At 36.8% G+C, this 24,443-nt stretch overlaps 1 protein-coding gene across 1 annotated transcript in view; it reads right to left on the minus strand.

Annotated features, from left to right (window-relative positions):
* SUGCT (succinyl-CoA:glutarate-CoA transferase) overlaps positions 1-24,443 on the minus strand; it is a 697,612-nt gene that overhangs the window by 658,390 nt on the left and 14,779 nt on the right. Inside the window, exons 4-6 of the mRNA XM_061197569.1 lie at positions 22,544-22,629; positions 21,587-21,637; positions 14,562-14,682 (exon numbers count right to left, since the gene is read on the minus strand). Of these exons, the coding sequence (XP_061053552.1) occupies positions 14,562-14,682; positions 21,587-21,637; positions 22,544-22,629 (258 nt within the window). The remainder of the gene's footprint in view (positions 1-14,561; positions 14,683-21,586; positions 21,638-22,543; positions 22,630-24,443) is intronic.

The following is a 24,443-nucleotide window of genomic DNA, read 5'->3' on the forward strand; positions in this document are numbered from 1 at the left end:
GAGGGAAATGTATTTTAACATACTGCCTCTCCACACCTGTGTCTCACAATCTGAGATTCCTCCTGTGCCTTGTCCCACTTTTGCCCCACTATCTTCACCTGAGGAGTGTCTAGGCCACATTGTCCTTTGTTCAATGCTTTTCTAATTAGAATTTGATCGTTTTAGATACTTTGTGACTCAAGACAGTCAAAATAATGGACCAAATAGCTTATGTCCAGTAATCCCCATGACCTTCAGGAGTAATAAGTAGTTCAAGTCCAAATGACAGATCAGATATGAAATGGTGGAGGGATTAGAGGGCAGAAGTATATCGTATCCCACTCAAAGAAGTAAAAGACCCATAGAAACACTGAAGACAACAACTGAGGACTTTGTTGTTCACAATTGATAATGTGTACCTTCAACTAAACACTGACAGGTAAAAGCTCTAAATGAGGGTATTTTTGTGGACATGTACACATTAGTGTAGTCACTGCCTCCATATACTGGGTTAGAAACAGAACTGAGGGTATGTGGAAGGCAAGGGCCCAAGTTACTGTGGGAGAAGAAGAATAGAAGATTCAAAATACAAAGACGGTAACTGAACAAATAAGATTCTGGGTGTATCTAACTGAGGTGAGGGCATGTCCCACACTACCATCGTGGCTTTCCTCGGAGAGCTGCAAGAAACATGATTGAAGTTTCTGACTGGAGTAGGAGAAATGTGCCCTCCTAGAAATATTTGGGACTGTAAAATTTCATTTCTCAGATTGAAATTTTTAAAATAATTATAATATTTTTATTTTGAAGTAAAATCAGCAATTCTCATAGAACTCTCATTATTATAACTATTCATCCTAACAGGCAATTCTTCTCTTCAGAAAGAATTCATTTAAATTCCCTTTCCTCAGTCCTTTGAGTATTTCCTAGACAATGTTAGGAATGCTAAATTATTTACAACAGAATGATAAATATAGGGTGAATAGCAATAAGAATCTAAAGATGTAAAATTAACATATGGAGTAAGATTTTGACCAAAACAACAACAAAAAAACCCTGGTATTTTAGTCAATATTTAGTATTAAGCAAATGACAACTATAAGCTAATCCCATCAGATTGAAAAGAAATAAAAGACAAAATCCTAAGAAATAAAGGGCTTTTAATTTATACATACATGAATCAATTGATTATTAAACAAAGGATTGTTTCATATATTCAATACCTAGCCATAAAATATTTGTATTTGTAGACCACTATTTAAAACATAGTACAAACAACATTTTCTTGTGGTTGTGACACAGTAATTAGAATTTCACAGTACACTTTGTAGTTTAGACTAGCCTTCTTTTTTTACTTTTTAAATTTTTTCTTTATTTTTTAACTTTAATTTTTTAAATCATGATAAAGTATACATAACATAAAATTTATCATTTTAACCATTTTTGTGTACAGTGCAGTGGTACTGACATTGTCACTACTATTCATCTCTAAAACTTTTTCATCTTCCCAACTGACACTCTGCATCCGTTAAACAGTAACTCCCCATTTTTCTTTCCCCCAAGCCTCTAACAATCATCATTCTATCTTCTATCTCTATGAATCTGACTACTCTAGGTACTTCATAGAAGTGGAGTAATACAGTATTTGTCCTCTTGTGACTGGCTTATTTCACTTGGCATAATGTCTTCAAGGTTCATCCATGTTGCAGCCTGTGTCAGAATTCCCTTCCCTTTCAAGGCTAAATAATATCCCATTGTATGTATACCACATTTTATTTATCCATTTATCCACTGATGGACACTTGGGTTGCTTCCAACTTTTGACTATTTTTGAATAATGCTGTTAGGAACATAATGCAAACATCTGTTCAAGTACTCGCTTTCAATTCTTTTGGAGATATAATCAAAAGTGGAATTGCTGAATTATATGGTAATTCTATGTTTAATTTTTTGAAGAACCCCCTATGTGGCTTACACCATTTCCCATTCCTACCAACAGTGCACAAGGGTTCCAATTTTTCCACATCCTCACCAACACTGTTAACTTCCGTTTTTTTGATAGTAGCTATCCCAGTGGGTATGAAGTGGTATCTCATTGTGGTTTTGATTTGCATTTCCCTAATAATTAGTAATGTTGAGTATCTTTTCATGTGCTTATTGGCAATGTGTATATTCTCTCTGGAGAAATGTGTTCACATCCTTGACCCATTTTTTAATCAGACTGTTTGTTAGACTAGTCTTTCTTATAACCAAATGTTTACCAAATTTTTTAAACTTTGGTATTTTTCACTTGATAAATTTTTGTGAATTTTATGTTCTTTACAAAACAGATTCACTGATTCCACAATCTGATATTCTATCAACATCCCTTATCTTTCAGGGTGTATAACTGTTACTTACTCAACATACTTTGACCTTTGTGAAGCTACTATGGTTCAAATAAGGGCTGAAAGTTGTAGTATTGCACTAATGCTGGCTTGGAAGGCCATCCAAAGAAGGAAAAAATTCATTAGCATTCATGAAATAAATGCTATCTAAATTTTATCTAACATTCTTTTTTTTTATCCTTTTAAGCATAACATTTCTTCCTATCTAGCACTGCTTCTTTAATTTGTGGATTTATATCCCAGACCTATTACCATAAGGGGAAACAATTTAGTTCTGATGACAGGATTTTTGGACTGTGGCTAAGTCTTGGCATGTTTATCTGGCACGATCTATGAAACATTCGATTTGTGAAGGTTTTGAAATAACTACTGCTTTGACATTAACTAACACTGTCATCTTTTTCCCTTTTGTTGGCCCCAAGTGGTTCTTTGAACTGGGAACCAATATATCCATATATTAGAAATCAGAGATCAAAGGTGAAACCAACTGATTCTAGATTTATACCATATTTCTAGGCTCAGGTTCTCTCTTTGCTTTTAGAATTTTAAAGCATTGAGAAAACAACTCAAGTTCCTTTTCAAGTCATGGGTTTCTCTTTTATCGATCAATAGTACGAGAGAAATGAAAGTGTCTGAGAACTGGAGAAGCTCAAACACATATTTATGTATAAAATTGTGTCATGAGATGGTGCTCACTGCATATCCCTAATTACACCCAGCAGAGTTCTTTTAAGAACAGCAATTTTGTCTCTTTCAGCATAATGGGGAATCATTTTATCCATGTTCCAGTCCAATAGATTTTCTTAATCCCACAGTTTCATAAAAAATTCCCAAGGAAAATTATCACAATGTTCCTTATACCCAGTAACAATTCAGTATCAGCTTCAAAGTGGGATTTGCTATTGGGAAAAGATATTTATTTAGAAATTATGTATATGGAAATGACTGACCTTTTCATTTGTGTCTAAATAATTTAAAATGTATACAGAATTAGTCAAAACACTTTTAGTTTACTAAATGTTATCTTTTCATACTTAAACATTTCGAACACAGATGTCTCAGGTTTGCTCTACTTAATCTTATTCTTTACTACCTGAAAAACATGTTTCTTCAACAAACTTTGAGTTAAAGAATGTTCAAACAGGACCCTCTTGCCTCAGTTTCAGTTGAGGCTTCAAACCCAAAAAGAATGCCGTAAGTGCCAGAACACCAACGCAGGTCATGCTAAAAGACTATGAAACCAGTTTTGCTGCTCTTAGCTTATCATCCATTTCAGGGTATGTGAGAAAAGGTGGAAAGATAAATGAGACCTTTAGCATGAATTTCCTTACAAAGAGTTGTTAGCCATACAGATGGCCAGCAGGCACATGAAAAGATGCTCAACATCACTAATTATTAGAGAAATGCAAATAAAGACTACAATGAGGTACCAGGTCACACCGGTCAGAATGGCCGATATTAAAAGTCTACAAGTAACAAGTGCTGGAGAGGGTGTGAAGAAAAGAGAACCCTCCTACACTGTTGGTGGGAATGCAAATTGGTGCAGCCACTATGGAAAACAGTATGGAGGTTCCTCAAAAAACTAACAATAGAGATGCCATATGATCCAGCAATCCCACTCCTGGGCATATATGTGGACAAAACTATAATTCAAAAAGTTACATACACCCCTATGTTCACAGCAGCACTATTCACAAGAGCCAAGACATGGAAACAACCTTTATCCAGATGAATGGATAAAGAAGATGTGGTACATATATACACTGGAATACTACTCAGCCATAAAAAAGAATAAAATAATGCCACTGGGAGCTACATGGATGGACCAAGAGATTATCATACTAAATGAAGTAAATCAGAAAGAGAAAGACAAATACTGTATGATATCACTTGCATGCAGAATCTAAAATATGACACAAAAAGGATCTTGCTGTGATTTATGTCATAGAGTGTTCTGCCTATGTTTTCCTCTAAGAGTTTGATAGTGTCTGGCCTTACATTTAGGTCTTTAATCCATTTTGAGTTTATTTTTGTGTATGGTGTTAGGGAGTGTTCTAATTTCATTCTTTTACATGTAGCTGTCCAGTTTTCCCAGCACCACTTATCGAAGAGGCTGTCTTTTCTCCACTGTATATTCTTGCCTCCTTTATCAAAGATAATGTGACCATATGTGCGTGGGTTTATGCCAACAAACACATGAAAGAATGCTCAACATCATTAATCATTAGAGAAATGCAAATCAAAACTACAATAAGATATCATCTCACACCAGTCAGAATGGCCATCATCAAAAAATCTACAAACAATAAATGCTGGAGAGGGTGTGGAGAAAAGGGAACCCTCTTGCACTGTTGGTGGGAATGTAAATTGATACAGCCACTATGGAGAACAGTATGGAGGTTCCTTAAAAAACTAAAAATAGAACTACCATACGACCCAGCAATCCCACTACTGGGCACATACCCTGAGAAAACCATAATTCAAAAAGAGTCATGTACCAAAATGTTCATTGCAGCTCCATTTACAATAGCCAGGACATGGAAGCAACCTAAGTGTCCATCAACAGATGAATAGATAAAGAAGATGTGGCACATATCTAAAATGGAATATTACTCAGCCATAAAAAGAAACGAAATTGAGTTATTTGTAGTGAGGTGGATGGACCTATGGTCTGTAATACAGAGTGAAGTCAGTCAGAAAGAGAAAAACAAATACCATATGCTAACACATATATATGGAATCTAAAAAAAAAAAAAAAAAAAAGGTCATGAAGAACCTAGGGGCAAGACAGGAATAAACATATAGACCTACTAGAGAATGGACTTGAGGATACGGGGAGAGGGAAGGGTAAGCTGGGACAAAGTGAGAGAGTGGCATGGACATATATACACTACCAAACATAAAATAGATAGCTAGTGGGAAGCAGCCGCATAGCACAGGGAGATCAGCTCAGTGCTCTGTGACCACCTATAGGGGTGGGATAGGGAAGGTGGGAGGGAGGGAGATGCAAGAGGGAAGAGATATGGGGACATATGTATAGGTATAACTGATACACTTTGTTATAAAGCAGAAACTAACATACTATTGTAAAGCAACTGTACTCCAATAAAGATGTTAAAAAAAAAAGGAGTTATACAGCAGAAACTAACACAACATTGTAAAGCAATGATACTCCAATAAAGATACTAAAAAAGAAAAAAGAGAAAAAAGAAAAAAAAAATTTTTTTTAATTTAAAAAATATGACACAAATGAACTTTCCTACAAAACAGAAACAGACTCACAGACATAGAGAACAGACTTGTGGTTGCCAAGGGGAAGGGGGGTGGAGGAGGAAAGGATTGGGAGTTTGGGATTAGCAGATGTAAAATATTATATAGAGAACAGATAAACAACAAGGTCCTACTGTAATAGCACAGGGAACTATATTCAATATCTTGTGATAAACCATAACGGAAAAGAATATGAAAAAGAATGTATATATATGTATAACTGAATCACTTTGCTGCTCAGCAGAAATTAATCCAACATTGTAAAACAACTATACTTCAATAAAATAAATTTAAAAAAATAAAAGAAAGAGTTGTCAGCATGCTGTGCATTTCACCCTGCCATAGGGTAGGGGCAAGCTGCTTCCTCTTTACTTCAAGCCACATGAGGGACACTTCAAAAAAAGCATCTGAGATCTGGGCCTGTAGTTTAGGAATATGAAAGTACATAAGGACTGGACATGTGCCTAAAGAAGTACCAAAAGCAAGAGGCTATGGTTACGTCAGGGAAAGGCAGCAGAACTAAAAGATCTGGGAGTAAACTTCACTCCCAATGGTGAGGAAGAGCAAGGAGGAGTTTTCCCCATGGGCTAAGTGGACCATCAGGAGAGCAGAACTAGTTCATTTTAAAAGGAATTCTATTAACACACACACACTACTATATATAAAATGGATAATCAACAAGGACCTACTGTATAGCACAGGGAACTCTACTCAATATCTTGTACTAATAATGGAATGTTCCTATAACAGAAAAGAATCTGAAAAAGAATATATATATACACACACACACACATATAACTGAATCACTTTGCTGTACACGTTACACTAACACAACATTGTAAATCAACTATACTTCAATTAAAAAATTACAAAAATTAAAAAAGGAATTCTATCCATGAGGGCTGCCTATAGGACAAAGTGACCTTGACCTGAACAGGTAGCCTCTGTATACATAAGACTGCACAAAGCCGAGGACTAAAGAGGGAAAACTACAGTCTGAAGTCTCTGAGGAGCCTACAAAGCTCCCCGTAGGACAATTTGCCACCAACTGAGCTTCAGGCACACAGTAGGCCGCAATGCAGGGCCCATCTACCCCCATCAAGCACAAGCTCTTTTATACCCATTAACTCACTCTCTTCCCTAAGAGGGCCTGACTCTGAAGGAATCACAAAGAGAAGCAAGCAAGAGGGAAGAGATGGATCATGGAGGAATGAAGAAACTGACTATCCTCTTCCAACACATACACACACACACTCTTCAGGTTTCCAAGAAGTCAGGCCCAAGGTGGAGAAAGGGAAAAGTCATAAATTGTACAAGACTCTGAAGTTTTGATTTTAGATTGGACTGGAATTTGTAATACTTGAAATAAAATAATCGGGAAAAAAGTCTGCAGGACTTCCCTGGGATTTCACCAATGAGCAAGGAAAATGAGTCAGGAGTGCAGGTTTGCAGAGGTAGCGTGGGAAAGAATAGTTTCTGCTTACACTCCACTGAGCCCAACTTGTATAACACATCTGCTATATGTGTAAGGGTAAAAAGAAGTATTTAAAGATAAAAAGATTATGCCCTTGGGGGATAGAATGAAGGCATAAAGTCACTTTCTGGAGTCTGTCCATGTCTACAGACAAAATATAATCTCAGTCCCTAGTTTTATGGGCTGTGCTTTGACATCTTGTATTTATGTGCTAAGTTTCTCTTCCCCTGCAAAGACGGTGTCATTGTTTGTTTAAACAATGAGTTTGGTACAAAATGGTAAATATGTTAAACCACACTTTTGCTAGGGATCACTGACTATAAAGTTGGACAGATGACCACAACACTCTAAAATTCTGGTGAAAAAAATGTTCTGTTAGAAGGGGAGACAACAGAGACATCTATAATTTAGACCAGTAGTTTCCAGTTATTTTGACTGTGAGGACCTCTTTTAATGTCGTATCTGTAACTGATTGTTTATTCAATCTAGAAATGATGCTTAATGAACTAAACTGGACTATTATTTTTAGAGGTTAAAAAAAAACTTGCCCATTGTTATTCCATTTGACTTAGTTCTGATTCTTTCTCTTCCTTCCTTCCTTCCTCTCTCCCTTCCTTCCTTCCTTCCTCACTCCCTCTCTCCCTTCTTTCCTTCCTTCCTTCTTTCCTTCCTTTCCTTCTTCCCTCCTTCCTTTCTTTTGTCCTCTCTCCCTCTTTCCCTCTCTTTCTTTCTTGTTTGTCTCCCCTTCAAAATTTTTATGGGTTTAGAGTGCAGGCAGACTTCTAATTATTCTTTTTTAAAAGACATGGTTATGTGGTGAATATGTAGAAAATGATGAAAATATACATATACACAGACTAACTCACTCCATAAGAATCCAAGTGCAGCAGTGTTTTGTTTTGTATTATCGTTGCCATGATATAGTGTTGGATGCAGTTTGCTAGATGATTTGCCATATCCATCTGGGCTCATCATTCTCTGTTATTGACTCTGAAACACCATGGGAGCCTTTAGTAATCTAAAGAAATTTTATCTTAATAGCTACTCTCTCAAACATGAACCTTATTTCAAGACCAATGTTTATAATGAAATTCTTCAATGAGACAATCAGTATTCGATTCCCACCTTTTTCAAAGATCATTTTTGATGTCATTTGAATCACATCCCTCTACTGCTCAAACCCCTTCCGGCACACCATGGCACTTGCACACCTCTATGCAGTGTCTTCTCAAGCATGCTGTTCCCAGTTATTGGTATTCTAGAAACACTGGCTTTCTCTTAGGCTTTTAAAGATGGCTAGATCTTTCCTACCTCTGCACGTGGTGTTCTCTCTGCCTGAATCGCTCCTCCCCTTGCTCTTTGCATGGCTGGCTCCTTCTCATACTTTAAGTCTATTAAATGTTACCTCCCCAGAAAGGACTTCCTTGACCATCCCATTTACTTATGCATCCCCTGCTCTACTAATCTCCACCGCAGTACCCTGTTTGATTCTTTCATGACAGCACAATTTCTTAGTACATGCCATACTCTCTTCTTAAACTGTTTATGAAGTGTCTCTCACACTAGGCTGTAAGCTCCTTAAAGGCAGGGACCATGTCTGCATTGTCCACTCTGTACACTCAACACAGCCAGGAATCTACAGAAGCTCAAGAAACATGTACTGGAGTGGTGGGGGTGAGGGGCAGACAAAAGAAAGGAATGAGAAAGGAAGGGATTATTTGGGCATTTCTGAATCATTTGCTGTTGTTATTTCAAGCATAAAAGGGTATTCAGAATGGGGCTTCCCTGGTGGATGCAGGGGACACGGGTTCGAGCCCTGGTCCAGGAAGATCCCACATGCCGCAGAGCAACTAAGCCCGTGCGCCACAACTACTGAGCCCACGTGCCATAACTACTGAGCCCACACTCCGCAACAAGAGAAGCCACCGCAATGAGAAGCCCGAGCACCGCAACGAAGAGTAGCCCCCGCTCGCCGCAACTAGAGAAAGCCCGCGCGCAGCAACAAAGACCCAACACAGCCAAAAATAAATAAATAAATAAGGGTATACAGAATAACATAACAAATACTCATGCATCTGCCAGTTGGCTATTTGGCAAAAACAGCTGAAGTCCTGTGTGTATCCCTGTCCCCCTTCCCTCCCTCCCCACTCCCCAGGGGTAATCATTCTCTTGAGTTTAGTATTTTTCATTATTATGAATATTTTTATATTTTAATCACATACGAGTAAACTACCAAAAAATATATATTTTATATAATTTTAACTCTGTATATCATCTTTTGTAACTTGTTCTCAAAAATTAAAAAACTGCTTTGCAAACTACTTTCCTTAAAAAAAAGACGAGAAATTTTATTTAAAGGGTAAACACAATGTTCCTACCACAAAATTAGTTTAGTCAATAACATAATGTAATGTTTATTCTTTTAGAAAGAAAGAGTAATGAAGTTAACATGAAGAAAAAAAGTAAATTCTTTAAAATGTGGTAGAGAGCATTCTTATTGCTAAGTGTGTATAATTAATAACATGCACAGAAGACACGAAGGAAAGAAGATAAAAGTTTAAATTAAATTGTTAAGGAAAATATCATTGTACTTCTAAAAGTATAGAAAGGTAGAGAATGGTCACTTTGAAAAAAAAATACTTTGAAAAAATATAGATATGTCCTTTCAGAGATTCTCTCCACCCAGTGGTACACAGGAAACACTACAGTTATCTCAAAAAGGAATTCGTAGTGAATTCTATTGATAGCTTTTTAAACACTGCCCCCTAATGTTCATACTCAGCTTCTTCTGAAATGACAAGAGGACCGTGCTAATAAAAATAATCAGGTCCTTCCTCCCTTGTGATCAGTGTAGCATTTTTGTCCTGTAGACCAGATTTCACAGACTGAGGCAATCTCAGCCACACAACGGTCAGAATGCATTAGAGTAAACTCCCAATCACTCCAAGGTTACTCTCATCAGCAGTAAGGCCAACATGTGAGTGAGAACAGACTATTTGGGCTTGGAAAGCACTGACAAGACATCAATACCACTGGGAAACATCAGGAAAGTCTAGGATCCCAATAATAACATGTGCAACTTTAGACTGATCTAATCAGTCTCATTAAAAAAAAAACAAACATTGATTACCAAGGATATCAAACTTCTAAAAAAAGAGAGATGGCCCTTGCTTTATATACACACAAACTCATGACTCACAAATGACGGCTGCTTCCAAAAGAATCCGCTGAAATTTAGACTCCCTGATGAGCAACTCTGCTCATGACTCCCACCGCTGCCAATATGATCCACAACAAATGAAAGAGAATAACAAAAATATATATTCTCAAGGAGACCTGTTCAGTGTCTTGTAATCACAAAGTCCATGTCATCACTTAACAATGATACATGTCTAAACAGAGAAAGCGTAGAAGCACTTAATACCAAGTCAAGAAGCCTGAGTTTTAAACCCATTTGCCATTAAATAGCTGTGTGACCTTAGGTCCCTTAGCTGTTCTGGGTCTGTTTCCTTATCAGGAAATAAAGGAGAGAGAGCTGTGTGAATGTTTTTCTAACGATTGTCAGGAGGTGGGGATACACAGGATTATAGAATAAAGAGGGCTGCTTTTTCAGACTACACATGCCTCTCCCCATCACCCCTTCATGCCCCATCCCTATTACCGAAAAGCATATGATACTCCCATTTTCCCCTTAGCTGAGAACTACTGGATTATATAATCTATCTCTAAGGGACTTTGCCACACTAAAATGTTAGTACGGGATCTGAGAACTGGAAGAAAACTTAAGAGATTCTCCAGTCACAAGACAAGGCCCAGAAGAACTTTTGATTCTAACCGTAGTTAGATACAGATGTGAAACTTCGGGGAAGTGTGAGGCTTCCCAAGTGGATTAGCATTTCATTTAGCTGGGTGATGTGATGAAATACATCATTATTCCCAATCTTCACCCTTCCCGGATCCCATGCCCTTTTCAATGCGACTTTGTAGTTCCTGCCACTAGAGTATTATATTTAACCACCTCTTGGTATTAGGCTTGGCCATGTGACTTGCCTTGACCAAATGAATACTAGCAGATGTGATGTGAGCAGAGACAGGCTTTAAACGTGCTTGTGAGATTAAGTTTGTTCTCTTGTGCTCTTGCCTTTCACTATGAGGAGAACACGTACTTGGTAGCCACTGGTCCAAGGAGTGTAAGACACGTGCAGAGCAGACCTGCAACTTGAAGCCAAACCTAACAAGTCTAGATCAGCTGAATCCCAGCCAATCCACATTTACGACAATGAGAAATAAATACTTACTGTCATGTAAGATTTTGCATTTGTTAGTTATGTAGAATTTTTATGGTTATAGGGTAATTCAGAAGAGTTCACCTATTTTAATATTTTAGACCTCAACATTTCCATTAGATTGTGAGATTTTAAGGAAAAATCTCTCCCTCTCTCACACACATATAAGTATTCGATACACAGACACAAAAACAAAAGTGTGATTACAGATCTATATAATAGTACCGCTGAAAAAGAGTCAGGTCTAGTGGCAAAGATCTACTATGTACAGAATCTATCTCTCGTGCTGCTCAGTAGAGAAGTTAATGATCACTGGGCTCTTTGATCTAAATCTAAAATAATAACAATTGTCCAAATATTGCAATTATAGCTTATTTTATATGAAAATACCACCACACAGACAACTACACCATGAAAAGCACTATTTATACTAAAGTAATGTGTCACAGTCAAAGTATTATAATATCTCAATTAACCTTAACGCACAGAAATAGGAGTATTTTGGTTCTTATAATTTTACGAATAACAAACATTTTTAAGATAACATTTTTGTGGCTTTTATAGTAAAACAAGATTTTCAGATACCTATTTTGAGATAAATTTACTGAAATATAAGGAGTAAAGTTTTTGTTTGGTTCCCTTTTAAAATATTTTTTAAATGTACTAGTTCCCTTACTGCCTTAGGAAAAAACCTAAGGCATAGGGACCTAATGACAATAAGTGAATATTTACTTCGACTCTTTTGGTACCTTAAAGCAATGATCATTACGTTAGTGCTACGGACGAACTACATAAGAAATAACAGATGAGGCCAACTATGCCCTAACCCCAGGCTATCCTCTGAAAGTTTCTTTGGAAAATGTAAACATAACGTTTACCACTTACACTTATCTCTGAAAAGTAGAATGCAAAAAAAAAAAAAAATGGCAGCTATTAAAAACTCTTTAGCCAAGTTCTGATTATTCATTCATTGAGGTAAGAAACTCCCTACCATGTGCTCTATACTGTGTGCTGAACAAGAGCCTGCAGGATAGTGGGGGAGACAGACAAGTAAAGAGTAAAATATGATAGACAACAGCCAACCCAATCTTCAGGGATCGAGAAAAAAGTCTGCACAGAAGCAATGACATCCAAGGTGAGATCTAAAGGACAAAGACAGAGTTACCGGGTGTGGCAGGGGATTAGTGTTCCAAGCAATGGGAACATCGTGTGTAAAGGCTCTGCAGTGAGAGCGAGTGTGGTGCATTTAGGAGATGCGAGTAATTCAGGTCCATACGTGCTTTATGCTTTATGCTTTTCTGCTTAAACTGTCTATGAAAATAAACCCTTTCCTCACTTCGCCTCTGGGTTCTCCTCCCACCTCATTGACGATTCCTTCACGACTTCCTTCACTGCGTCATCATCATCTCCTAAACATCTACTCATGGGAGTGCATCAGGCTCAGCCACTCAGATTCTCCTTTTTCTATCTACACTCACTCTGTAAAAGATCAAATACAGGCTTCAAATACCATGTATTTGCTCATAACTATAAAATTTTACATCTCCTGACTCTTAGATCCAAGCCCTTACTCTACATTTCAAGCTAGACTTGGACTTGACATTCCAAGTCCAACGTGATGTTCTCCCTCCCAAAGCTTCTTTCCACAGTCCTCCTCGACTCTGTAAACAGCAATTCTTCTAATCGCTCAGGCCCAGACCCTAGAGTCATCCTTAACTCTAGTCTTTCTCTGATACTCACATCCCATCCATCTGCAAACTTTACCCCCTTTTCTTGAAAACATTCAGAATTCTATCACTCTTTAACTACCTCGACCACTGCTACCCTAATTCAAGCCCCCATCATCTCTAGCCTGGACTATTTCAATAGCTTCATAATTGTTCTCCCACTACCCTTGTCCTCGACAGTCTATTCTTAACACAGTAGCTAGAGTGATCCTTTTAAAAATATGTCAGGTCGCATCATTCCTCTGCTTAAAACTCTCCATTAGCTTACAATCTTACTCGAAGTAAAAGCCTAATTCCTTAAGAGCAGCCCACAAGCCCTTACTAACCATCATCTTACTAACCATTATCTCCCTGATTTTCTCCCTACTACATTCCCCCTCACTCACTCTGTTTCAGCCATCCCTGCTGGTCCTCAAACAGGTCCAACACAGTCTTGCCCCAGGTCCTTTGCACTTGCTGTTCCCCCTGCCCAAAACCCTCATTGCCAATAATGATACGATTCACTCCTTTACTTCATTCAGGTCTCGGCTTAAATGTCCCCTTTATCAATGAAGCCTTGTCTCACCTCCCAGTATAAAATAGACCCTCCTCACCTCAACCCCCTTGCCCTGTTTAATTTCTCTCTTTTGACCTTATCACTACTGCACTCAATTACAAAAAACAAAACACAAAAGAATGTGTTTACTTATTTACTATCTATCTCCCTAACCTAGAATGTAAATCTGCTGGAGAGCATAGATATGTGCTATTCATTGCTGTATCTCAGAACCTTAGAATACTGCCTGGCAGATCATAGGCCTGCAGTAAATATTTGGTGGATAAATTAATAAAATCTGAAAATCTTATAAATTATTCTGACAAAAGCTATTAATGTAACTTTCTATCTTAATAACTTCTTAATACTGTATCCCTAATTAATAGTTAAGTGCCTATAAACTATGTAAAGATAACTAATACAATGACTTTTTTCCCTTTAGCCTAAAGACATAGTTATACACACACAAACACACACACAGAGTTCACCATCAAGGGCTGAACAATCTAAAAGACTTCATGGCACTCTTTTCCTTCAGTTGGCTTTAGCACTTTTGAATATATTGAAGCGATATGTTGAGATCCTATGTTATCTTAAAGCCAATTAATATTTCACCTGTAATTCTACATATAAGTTAATAATAGTACCTTGTCAGTATTTGTGAAATATCAATAGAAAAATTGGCAAAACTACAGGCAGACAATTCACAGAAGAAATATGAAAAATGTTCATTTAGGTTAATGTTTTTTAGTGATTAATTTTCAACAACCTAAAATGGCTTGGCAGGCAGGGAGAGCAGAACCACCTCAAGAAAACCAACACTAGCGAGAGGTTTCTTATATACAAAAAGAGACACAGAAACTGGAAAACCTCGCCACTGACGAGGGTGTGGTGCTGAAATACCTGTGATGGAACAGTAGACCATGTGAGGCGCTATCACGTCTATATCTTCATAGCCCAGCCCCATTGCAGACAATTTGCCAGGGACATAGTTTTCCACAAATACATCACAAACAGCTGCAAGCTGAAAGAAGAGGTGAAGATGAGTCAGACTTCTTAAGGGACTTCCCAGCTTTCAACAAACCCCCACATGATAGAATTCTGATTTCAGGAAACACAATTGATCCTCGCTTTGTAAAAGCCCAGAAAAATCACAGGAAAAGTAGAATTACAAAGTATTCTTAGATAAACACGAAGGCTCTGGTCAACTACTTGAGGTATTACTGCCAGTAAAACAATGGCTATTAAATTTTCAGTTACTACCATGGTATTCAGTGGATTCTGCTTACATTAAATGTAAGAAATATCTAGGCTACATGGTCTATCTAAATATATTCTCAGAAGTTTAGGTAAAAAACTTAGAATATAAGTACATAAAATATATGAAAAATATCTTTTAACCCCTTTAAAATAAAACTAAATACAATGTCTTTACTACTCCATCCTTATTATATAATATTCCTCATTACAACATGTACTTATAGGCACTTAATACATGTAAACATGATTCTGAATTGCTTTCACACTTTCCAGATGCTTTCTTTCCGAAGAGTTTTAAATGTATTTAATGAACCATTAAAAAAAAAAAAAAAAAGACTGCTAAACTATAACCCAGTAAATCAGTAACTGTCAGAAACAAAACCCCAACTCTGATTCCCAGATCACTGCAACAAGCCATCGTAAACCTTAATCTTAAAATTCTTTACAAAATTTCAATTGTGACTACATATCTTTTGAAAAGTCATCACAAAAATTGTACTAGGTCATCCAGAAAAATTCATTACAATAATTCTCAAACATATCCAAGTGCCTAATAACTATTCAATAATTTTTTAATTGCCATGTTGACATAGATATATTCTCACACATACAAACTAATATAATAGAATAAGACTCTGGACCAGGGGTGGGCAAACTTTTTTCATAAAATGTCGAAAAGTAAATATTTTAGCCTTTTCAGGCCACATACATTCCCTGTCACATGTTCTTTATTTTTCTTTAACAATCTTTAAAAATGTAAGATTCACCGTTAGTCCATGGGCTGTGCAAAAACAAACTTGATTTGGCCCACACAGTCTGCCAACCTCTGCTCTAGATGGAAAATAACTGAATTTACATAAACTTTAGAAGGAAACATGTAAATAAATTGAGTGCCTGTTTGTTATTGTGTCACCAAATTTGGAGTGTATACATGGAACTGTTTGACTTAACAAAATTCAGGGGGAGGAGATCTTAGGAGGCATCTCAGGGAAGTAAGCTGTTATCCTCCAGAGCTCCTGAAACAGAGGTACCAGGGGCCCAGGTGACCACCTGTCAGAAGAGGAATGATACATACATTAAGATACAGGACAGATAGAGAAAGGTTTTCAAGTATGCACCCCAAATCTTAAGCCATACAGGCATCCTTTCCAAATTTCAGGTGCCAATTAACATTCGAGCTGCTTCTCACATGGGCAACTCTATGCAGTATGCCCCAGGGAGAGCCCAAGTGGAGATGTGTTTATTTTTTGTTAATGATTCTACCAAGTGTTGCTTGGAAAATGTGGAGGGAGAATGGGTGTTAGTATAAATAAAACACAAAGCTGTTTTTTATTTACAAATGTAAACTGTAGTTACATTGTAATTTATTCCACATATCTTTCTGAGCTTCTGTCTGCTACTTACACGGCACTCCTGCAGGCACTAAAGAAAACAAGCTACATCAAACACATCTAGATTTTTATACCAGTCATCTCTCTGCTGCGTATTCTGCATGGTGCACAGTATAGTACCTCATGCAAATGACATTTGATAAATTATTTTTAACTTTAAAACTCTGTGTGCGTTCCTCAAAAAGTTAAACACAATTAAGATATGACCCAGAGATGCCAATCCTAGGTATATACCCAAAATAATTGAAAGCAGGGACTTGAACAGGTACTTGTAACCAAATGTTCATAGCAGCATTATTCACAATAGCCAAAAGGTGGAAACAACCCAAGTATCCATCAACAGACAAATATATCCATCCAGTAAAGTAGAATATTATTCAGCCATAAAAAGGAGCAAAGTTCTGATACATGCTGCAACATGGATGAATCTTGAAAACATTATGCTAAGTAAAATTAACCGGAAACAAACGTACAAATATTATATGATTTCACTTATATGAAATATCTAGAATAGGCAAATTCATAAAGACAGAAAGTAAATTAGAGGTTATCAGAGGCTGAGGGGAGAAGGAAGTGGAGAATTATTGGTTAATGGATACAGAGTTTGTTTGGGATGATTAAACATAAAGGAAATACACAGCAGTGATGGTTGCACACAATTATGAATGTAATTAATGCTACTGAACTGTAAAGTAAAAATGGTTAAAATGACATTTTATGTTATATATACCACAATTTTAAAACTTTTAACTATATAGAGTATTTGTATTTTTAGAGTTCTATACCATCATAAGTCACATTTCAATTCACATAAAGTATTCAGATGGATCACAAACAAATTCACTGTTTCAGTAAGATAAGAAAATAAATATAATGAATAAGTTATATTAATAGAAAAGTATTTAGACTGTATAAACAAAAAACATTAAAAAACTATATACATGGTATTATCTCATGTTTATCGGGAAAAATGAGTATACAAGGACATAAAGAGATTTGATATGATACACTAAAATATTAATCTTTTTGCCCATGAGCAGATATTACTTGTATAACAACAGAAAAAAAAAATTTAAGCTAAGAAGAGGTGTGCTCAGAGTACCATGTAGTATGACTCTCCGAAGTTATAAGAAAAATATGGAAAAGTTGAATTTAGAAGCTAAAGACTTCCACTGATAAAGATGCCCAGTAGCTTTTTATTATTACCCAAGAACTCAATATGTATGCATTATGATACTTACTGATAAAATATCCCTAGAAAAGTATATAGCGCAGAAGTTATTCTTTGCTCCATTTTATAAATATTTATTTTAAATAAACATATACTATCTATTTACTAGGTACTGATTCTTAGTGAGTCTGCCATCCAACATATTCTCCCTCCCTCTCTCTTTCGGGATATTTACCCATTTCAAGATCACGTATGTTCCCTAAAGCGTTAACTAAGGCATTCGTTAAAATTCTAAACAGTGCAGTGCTGAAATCAGAGATATCACAAACCTCCCTGAGTTATATGGCTCTCCACACTATCTACAAGTAATAATACAAGTCAGCTGCTTCAGTGGAGACCAAACATTTATCGCATTTCCCTGATACAAGGATCAACTAGGAAATAAAGTGAGGGGGGAAAAAAGACTTGTTCCCAGTTTTGCTGGTGCTCACCTCTTCCTCATCTTGGCGCTCACAGATCACCTAATAATCTATTCTAGAATCTTACCCACAATAAGAAACAAGCACAATTTTGCATGTTAGAGAGCTCATCATCTTTTTCTTTTCTTTTGGGAAAAAAAAAAATCTTCCTTCCACTCACAGAGTAAAAAAACTAAAATCAATTGAAATATGGAATACCTAATTCTGAATTGTCTTCATTAGATATAATTTAGGAACAGACTGGATGAGCAAGATCAGAAATAGGGGGGAAGTGATGATAATAATTTAACCACATTTATCAGTAAAAAAAAAATCATAAAATAATTCTTAAATGTATGTGAAAGAATGTCCTTACTCTTAGATGTATTCTGCAGTCAAATGCTCCTACCCCTGAGCTATAGCCCCCAGGAGATGTCTCCTGAAGGATTTAAGGACAAAGTTTCATATCTTTCACTTACTTTCAAATAGTTCAAAATCAGACACACACATACCACATGTATTCATATGTAAATAAATATAGCAAAATGTTAAAACTGTTGCATCTAGGCATAGGGTAAATAAGAGTTCATTATACTACTCTTTCCATTTTTCTGTATGTTTGAATTTTTAATAATAAGATGTCGGAGGAAAATAAAACCCATGACACTGCTCTATTGGCCATGATTCACACCCACAATATAGATACTGTCACTGTCAACTAATTAACATAGAGAATTATTTGAAATATAGATGACGTGTTAGGAAGTTATCAAATCATATTGCCATGAAAATACATAGACTTTTCTAAGCAGAGCTTTCTTTTCTACACAACCTATTTTTGGTTAGCCTGGTTGACAAAGGAGTCATACTTTTTGGAGCTCTCATGTATCCAGCTGACTGCTTTGTATAATACTCTGGAACTGTATCTATAAACTAGACTCATTATATTAGCAATCACAGCCACCAAGTTCTGAATACAAAGGTTGTTTTGCTACTCTTAAGACCAAAAGAGAAATCCATGCCAGAAAGAATAAAAAGACTAGGCAAAAAATAACTTTTCCTCTAGGCTGTAAGATATATAACTTATGAACTGTGTAACTAGCTGAAAGCAATAGATATGAAAAAAGACTGCAGACAATCTGTTATAAAGTTTAACATGAGTTGCAATGTACTTTACTGTTATCAGACATGAAGAGAAACCACGCCCATAATGAAACAATTTAAAACTGTTACAATCTGGTGGAGGACAGAGGCAGGATCCAAAGAGAGTGAGAAAGACGTCCCAGCAAATTCATTTCTTTTGGTTAGAATTATACATGTAGGCCTAAAATACTCCAGTGTACACTGATGTCTTAGGAGCAAGAGTTATGAATTCCACCTAACACTGCCCCATTGAAAAACCCTAATGAACTTTAAACTATTTGTTAAATCAAATCTGAAACCTTCACTATTCAAGATAAAATATCAAAATGTTCTGAAATGGAAGCAAAGAAGCAGGAACTGTGAACATTGAAGGTGGAACTGAGAAACATAAATCAGAAAGAGAAGAATTAAGAACAATCTCCTAGATGATTCATCATCATCACCATCATCATCATCATAATAATAACTACTGAAAAGATAAAAAGAAGGGCCTGCGAATGAAGACAATGGGAGTTAAGTCCAAGATGAGGGTCGCTGCCATAGAAAAACAAGGCAGGGTGGGCTTCCCTGGTGGCACAGTGGTTGAGAATCCGCCTGCCAATGCAGGGGACACGGGTTCGAGCCCTGGTCCAGGAAGATCCCACATGCCGCAGAGCAGCTAAGCCCGTGCGCCACAACTACTGAGCCTGTGCTCTAGAGCCCGCGAGCCACAACTACTGAGCCCACGTGCCACAACTACTGAAGCCCGCGCAGCTAGAGCCAGTGCTCCGCAACGAGAGAAGCCACCGCAATGAGAAGCCCACGCACCGCAATGAAGAGTAGCCCCCGCCTCCCGCAACTAGAGAAAGTCCGGATGCAGCAACGAAGACCCAATGCAGCCAAAAATTAAAAAATAAAATAAATAAACTTATTAAAAAAAAAAAACAAGGCAGGGCAATAATAACAGAGAACAATTTAGAAAAATCATGTTAAGTTGCAACTGAAAAAGAAAATAAAAACAAGCAAACAAACCTAAGTTATGCTATAGAAAAGATGTAGGAAAACAGGGCAGTGAGATCAGGACAACTATCAAGCTTTGGTTCAACATATATCTAGTAAAATTCTAAATTTGTTGGATTGATCCAACAGAACCAGAGCGGATGATCACTGATTCTGATCTTAATAATTAGAAGACATTATTTTTCAATCAGCCAGATGATAAGGAAAGAAGCATCAGAGTAATGAAGCTAAAGCTGATACTTTGATATAAAACAAATTTGGGGATTTGGTTCTCCAATCAAGGAGATTTACATCCATTACATTTGACTTCAAACTTTTTCTTTTTTAATTTATTTTATTTATTTATTTATGGCTGTGTAGGGTCTTCACCACTGCGCACGGGCTCTCTCCAGTTGCAGTGAGTGGGGGCTACTCTTCATTGCGGTGCGCGGGCCTCTCATTGCAGTGGCCTCTCCTGCTGCGGAGCACGGGCTCTAGGAGCGCGGGTTTCAGTACTTGTGGCTTGCAGGCTCTAGAGCGCAGGCTCAGTAGTTGTGGCACACGGGCCCGGCCGCTCTGCAGCATGTGGGATCCTCCTGGGCCAGGGCTCGAACCCGTGTCCCCTGCCTTGGCAGGCGGATTCTTAACCACAGCGCCACCAGGAAAGCCCTAGACTTCAAACTTTAACAAGGATGGCAAACAAGTTTTATCTCACATGATGAATCCACCTTCATGTGCATCGGGAACAATAATAATAGTTAATGCTGAATGAGTGCTGACTATGACTATGGCAGGCACCCTTCTTCACATTTTACACAATATTAACTCAATTCTAACAACCCTAAGAAGTAGGTATTCTTATTGTCCCCATTTTGCTAATAAGGGAACTGAGGCATAAAGAAGTTAACTAACCTGCCTGAAGTCACATGGCTAGTAAGTAAAGAAGGTAGGATTTGAATCCCAGCAGTAGAACACTGGGGTATGCCCCTAACCATTGTGCTGGCCCCTCAAGGAAAGATGCCAAGATCAGGTCTGCACATATCAGCCATCTGAATAAGTGTTAGAAAAACCTTGGGCTCTACAGTGATGTAGACCTAGGGTTCAAATTTCAGCTCCTCCCTTTACTAGCTATGTGATCTTTAGACAATCACTCAAGCCCCTTGAGACTCATTTCACCTCTTGTGAAAATGAGGATATAATACTTCATTTACAAGGAAAATTCTGAAGATTTGAGAAGATAATACGAACAAAGTACCCAGGCCTAAGATCTGATGCAGGGCAGGCACTCAGTCAATGGACACTAGTACCATAACTGAACACTCTGACACTATGGAGAAACGTTAAACACAATATACCAGAAATTATAAAGCAAATTATACTTAGTATAAAAACGAAGTTAAACTCAAATGGCATTTACAGCAAAATTTCAGATTGCCAACGAAATAATGTTTTAAAACACTTTTACTCATATTCAAATCCCTAATTACAACCCAGGTGACAAGATGCCTTCTACAGAGCATACTGTACCTCTTTGATGATTTTCACCCCTTTTGGATCCTTGATATTAACAGCTATACTCTAAAAATTAAAAATATATATATTAAAATAGTATCTTAAAATTTTTTCTTATTGCTGACAGTTCAATAAGAGAGCCATTCATATTATAGATTTCTCCTCTTAAAGTAAATGCATTTTCTTCACGAAGAAACATTTAAATAATTTTTACTGATTTTATTTGCAATTCAGATATGTTAGGATGACAAGGATTATAGTAAAAATTTTTCAAATAATAATACCAAATGTAAGCAATTAACAATCTCCAAAAGAATAACAAATGTAACAAATCAAGTGATTCCTCACTTTAATAAAATTTTTTCCATTAAAAACCATTATAAATTCTCAAAAATGTTTTAAGTTAGTAGAGAAGGAAAATTAATAAAAAGCTCTACTGTTTCTACTTGGTAACTGGTGAATGAATAAAATAAAATAAAATTTCACCTTATTGGGAATAAAATTTCACCTTATTGGGAATATTACTTGTATCTACAAAAAGGGGTAGAAATAAACAGGCCACAATGATATCAAAAGTTTTGTTACTACAAGAGAATTACACAGGGCTTCCCTGGTGGCGCAGTGGTTAACAATCTGCCTGCCAAAGCAGGAGACACGGGTTCGAGCCCTGGTCTGGGAAGATCCCACATGCCGCGGAGCAACTAAGCCCCTGAGCCACAACTACTGAGCCTGCGTGCCACAGCTACTGAAGCCTGTGCGCCTAGAGCCCGTGCTCCACAACAAGAGAAGCCACTGCAATGAGAAGCCCGCACACCGCAACGAAGAGTAGCCCCCGCTCGCCGCAACTAGAGAAAGCCCGCGTGCAGCAACGAAGACCCAAGGCAGCCAAAAATTAATTAATTAATTAATTAATTTTTTTTTAAAAAAAGAGAGAATTACACAAAGAAAGCAAAAAGGGGATAATATTCTTACTTTTTTATTTCGGTTAACACTGAGAAAATAAGTACTTTCTGTCCCCACAAAAGGTGGACCCCAAGTTCGTGTATCATCACCAGCTCCTGAAAATAACAGTATGAACTATTTAACCTTGAAACATCATGAGACATTTCAAATCAACAGGCTTACTCATATGTAAGTTCACAGATGCCTAAACAAGATCAGCGGAATTAGCAACCTAAAGTGGCCTTGGGACCTTGTTAGAACTGCCCAAACTCTTTACCTGTTCATGTAAATCACTAAATCCTCCCATAGCTTCTTTCACTAAAATCCATCCCTGAAAGTCAAAATCCAGAAGGGAATATCCTACTGGCAGTCTTTAGATTTAATAAATGGCAAGTCTGAGAGGGAAAAAAATTACTCTCCTACTTCAACAAACAAGTCAGCTCTTTCAGTGTTTTTAGCAGTAAATGTGCAAACAAAATGTTGGGTCTACAAAATATTTTTGTTAAATATAATTTAAATCAGGATAATGATAAGTAAGTCTTTATGATAAAGTGATATCTGAGGCTAGGTATAAAACAATGACAAATAAATCTATTTTTAAAATTCTGTAGCAATAAATCAGAAAAAGCAAAATAAGCTACTGAATAGCAAATGTCAATAATTTAAGATGCTATTTAGAATAAAATTTTAGCAGTCTAGGTCTTGCTTCAAATGTCTTGCTTCAAAGTAAAAGTTTAAAAACATCAAAAATAGGGTATTTTATTCTAAACATCTACTTCAAATGATTCTGAAAAGTACTTGTGTTTGATTCAAAGATAACACTATCGAGTTGCAGAAAAAAAGTTTTCTTTGCACAAAAAGCAAACAATGTAGATGGAGCTCAGAAAGTGAATCAACAATTAATAGGCACAAATTAGTATCACTTAAATTAAGATTTTTATAAGTTCTGATTAAATATTGATATTAGAAACTAATCACTACCTAAGTATTACTAGCCCCCCAATAAGAGAGAATTTGTGAATATGGGTTAAAGTTTAAATTCTAATCTCATTTAAATGATCTAATTAATTTATTAACCCATTAGACTTTACCCACTGAAACTGATAAAGAAAAACAGACACAGCCTTTTAGAAAACAAAACAGAAGCTAAGGAACAGACTCCTTTACTTAAAAACAAAAGACTAAAAACCTCACAAGAGAAAGAGAGAACACAGGACAGAGGAGAAAAGAAGCATTAGTTCTAACTGGGGATGAACTGATAAACAACACAAAGCAATAAATAGTAAGTATCAAACTGAACAGCAGGCTCAAAATGTCAGGGGAAAAAATAAACTACAAGAGGCCACAAAGACAACCTCCTAGTAATAAACCGGTTATAGGCTTCACGGAAAAATGTATGTGTGAATCTGGATCTTCAAGATCAGACAGGACCTCCCAGAGGCAGGAGAGAGTCCAGCCACTTCCATTTTTTTGAAAGTCTCAATACATTAAATAAAAAAAAATTTTTGTTTTTAAGAGAGCAATGTCAAGATAAGGCTAAAAGTAGACAGCTTATTTTAAATGTTTACATTCATCTCTTGGGTGGAAATAATGTCAGAAATCTAAATTGGAGGCCTACATGGCTTTCCTGCCCCACCCGGTCCTGGTGTATAACCTGGGTTTAAGAGACGCGGAAGGATAGGATAAGTGCTGACAGCCCATGAAATGAAATAAAGGTTAAAGGTCACAAACTGGTAAAACTGGCAATTTGAGAGACATGTTTTATTTGACCCACACACAACTTAAAGTTTTTAACTATCTGCCATGATTTCAAAATCTAGAGACAGTATATAAAAATTCAGACTGCCTTTCTTATATGATATTCCAACACATTCATCCATTCGGCAAATAGTTATTGGGTGCCTACTATGTCACAAACACTGCTCTCTGC

This window comes from Eubalaena glacialis, chromosome 8, assembly GCF_028564815.1.
Source record: "Eubalaena glacialis isolate mEubGla1 chromosome 8, mEubGla1.1.hap2.+ XY, whole genome shotgun sequence".
NCBI classification, from domain to species: Eukaryota; Metazoa; Chordata; class Mammalia; order Artiodactyla; family Balaenidae; genus Eubalaena; species Eubalaena glacialis.